At 35.7% G+C, this 3,291-nt stretch overlaps 1 protein-coding gene across 1 annotated transcript; it reads left to right on the top strand.

The window, feature by feature from the left end:
• Positions 1 to 860: 860 nt before the first annotated feature.
• On the top strand, positions 861 to 2,854 carry LOC136795843 (alpha-amylase 1-like; the record flags this gene model as incomplete). Its single annotated transcript, XM_067047701.1, is given in 4 exon segments — positions 861 to 1,059; positions 1,127 to 1,242; positions 1,437 to 1,592; positions 2,768 to 2,854. Coding segments are annotated over 4 exon segments (486 nt in total), but the record flags the coding sequence as incomplete, so codon positions are not given.
• Positions 2,855 to 3,291: the final 437 nt, after the last annotated feature.

Raw genomic sequence — 3,291 nt, 5'->3', positions numbered from 1 at the left:
TGAACATACAGAATCAAATCCTTACAGTCCAAAATCCTTCGTAAAATCCTTAACGCTCCTTACTTTGTCACGAATCAAGTAATCCATCATGACCTCAATGTCCCATATGTTGCCGATTTGGTCAAAACCAGATACCATTCCTTCCATGGAAAACTTCCCAACCACCCAATCCTCTTGTTTCTAACCTGGCTTTTCCTTCATTACCTAATAATCCTAGGCGACTGAAAAGAAGATGGCCTCGGGATCTTCTCCTCTAGAAATGTTATTGGAATTCTATCAATGAGAAACTGCACGTCGATTTCGACTATTACAGCGATTACTTGACAAACGGTCTAAAACTCCAATTCATTACAAAAGACTGATCTACATGACTGTAATAAGGCCAATCTGGACATACGCAGTTGAAGTTTAAATTCAAATTCAAGTTCCTTCAAATTCCTCTCGTAGCCAATCATTGCTATCCAAAATCCTTCGTAAAATCCTCAATTCTTCTTACTTTGTCAGAAATAAAAATCATACATAAAGACCTTAATGTTCCCTAACCGATCTAACCCAAACCAGATATCACTCCTTCCATTACAAACTCCATAACCACCCAAACCCATTAGTTTCTAACCTTGCTTCCTCTTCCGTTCCTGACAATCCTCGAGGCGCCTGAAAAGAAGAAGGCCATGAGGCCTGCTAATGTAGCACGTCATTAGAGTGCTACTGATAGGTAGTTTCTCTACACGCCTGTAACACTCCACTTTAAGTGAGATCAAATTTACTAAATGTATTATAATGTACAGTTGTAAATGGCAATAAATAAATTTTATAACTTAATTAATAAGTAATAATTAACAATAACCAATCTTTTGTAGATGGCGACGGGATTCATGTTGGCATGGCCGCACACACGGGCTAGAGTCATGTCCAGCTATTCCTTCAATAAGAGGGAACAAGGACCTCCACCTTACCCTGTTCCTCTGAACCAGGATCTTTCTTGTTCAGGCGGATGGGTATGTGAGCACCGATGGCGTCAAGTATACAGTATGGTGACTTTTGCAAATGTTGTGGAAGGTAAAGACGTGTTCCATCCCTATCCTTGAACCGTACTTGGCTTTGCATTAAGTGTTGTTGTTTACAGGAACGGATGTGAACCACTGGTGGGATAATGATAACTATCAGATTGCTTTCTCCAGAGGAAACAAAGGATTCATCGCTATCAACGCTGAGCAGAAGGATCTAGGCGTCGAGGTTCAGGTTGGTACTCTTCTTCGAAAGGGTGGTTTCAAAATTTTCCCAGTAATCGATTGGTATCACCTATTGGTATAACCCCTATACGATCAATCTTAAGTTTTATAATAATTTCTTACCGTCTGTCCGTGTAGGGGTCCTTATAATTTATTTATGTAAAAACTCGATAGCAGCAATTATAATGAACCTTTTATTTTCAGACCTCTTTGGAGCCAGGTGTATATTGTGACGTCATTAGTGGACTCAAGCAGGGTTCGGGATGCACGGGAAGTCAAGTAACAGTTATGAAAAATGGGAAAGCCCGGATCAAAATACCTGCAAATGCCTTTGATGGATTCATAGCTATTCATTCTAAGGTTACTTAATTTACCTTTTGTAAAATTATTATTTAATTAAACTGTTACTATGACATACAAATGTTTGGTAAACAAAGGAAGCAACGAATGTCGTTATTTAACATTTAACAAGGTTAAGAGTCTGTTAAATGGTCTGCTAAATGGAGAATGATGTCACGCAACAGATCAGCTGAGCTCCACACCATTTTGTCTGTTATCGTTTTTGATAGGTTAGTTTCCATAGTTCATGTTTGGTTTGTTTTGTTTTTAAACTCTAATAAAGTAATAGATAAAAACAATAACAAAGTAAAACAAAAAAAAAAAAAACTGGAAGAGGAATCAATGAACAAGTGAGGTATAGGAAATATGATGTGGCGAAGCTGTTAGAGATTTTATTATCCCATAAAGATTACAACGTTACAAAACAAGTTGCCCTGATAATCCGCCAGGAGCTCCTGTGCATTCAACAAATGTAATATGCACTTTAAACTAGGCTGCTCACAATCCTATACTTATAATATTTAGAATAGTAAACCCTAATATAAAGGGTATGTATTCGTGATGTGTTAAATTCGAAAAGTTTTAACATGCTATAAGTTATTAATGTTATAATTATAGGATTGTCAGCAGCTCAATTTAAAGTCTATGTTATATGTTAAATACAGAGGAGCTCCTGGTGGATTTTCTCGGAAACTTTGTAAACTTTCCTTTCAAAACTATCCAGAATTTCATTGTTTTTATCCATTACTTTATTAGAGTTTTTAAATTTTTCAGAACAAAAACAACACAAACTACGTGCTACTGACCTATCAAAACGACTGCAAACAAAATGGTGTGGAGCTCAGCCGGTGACGTCTTCTCCATTTAGTACACCTATTAACTGACTCTTAACCATGTTAAATCTAGTATTTTTTTAACATGCTAAAAGAAGGAAATATTTCTCCATTAAACACACTTTAGCATATTAAATTAAAGAACTTGAATACCCCTATAACCAAAGGTGTTACCTCACATCCTCCAGGAAAAGTACAATTACAAGTACATAGAGGTAATAAGCAGTAATCGTACAAATTCTTTTACTCCAATAATTCTCACCTCTTTGGAACTTCATTAAACTGTCACTGAATTTTTATGATGATAAACAAATATTAACTTAATTATTTTCCTTATTAGATTAATAGTTGTATTTGTTTCAGTCAAAAATAAGGTGAGCATCTGATCTTCATGCTAAGAAGAAAAATGAAGAAATAAAATAAAGATCAGAAAATTTGTTTTAAAAATTATTAATGACTTTTTTTTTATACCTACCGACATTACTGAATGGTATCTCATAAATACTACAAACGAAAACACATAATTCTTATACTGATATTGGTTATCATTTCTTGTTGTGTTTTCCCCCCTATTTGGTTATTTCTTGCGTACAGAATATTACTATTCACAGATTCGAACCTATTAGAATAGTCGAGTGAGGTTACAATCAATTTCAGCCTGCCTTAGTTGAATTCGAACCGGTGCCGCTGCAGATTTTCGAGGTTGTTAAGATCACGGCTCAACGCTCTCGGCTCCGCGGCTATAATTTCATTTCAATAGTTCAATAATTCAACTTCGATGAAATTCAACAAAGATGCTGAAGAGTAAGAAACAAAATGGAAAGCAGTAGCCCAAGATAACCAGGCGTGGAATAGGCTGGTTCGGTCAGAAAAAACTTTTTACTATT

The sequence above is a fragment of the Halyomorpha halys genome, unplaced genomic scaffold (assembly GCF_000696795.3).
Source record: "Halyomorpha halys isolate HHAL.00 unplaced genomic scaffold, Hhal_1.1 Scaffold826.1, whole genome shotgun sequence".
Lineage (NCBI taxonomy): Eukaryota > Metazoa > Arthropoda > Insecta > Hemiptera > Pentatomidae > Halyomorpha > Halyomorpha halys.
The sequence above is the reverse complement of the archived record's forward strand: the minus strand, read 5'-3'. Positions and strand labels throughout refer to the sequence as shown.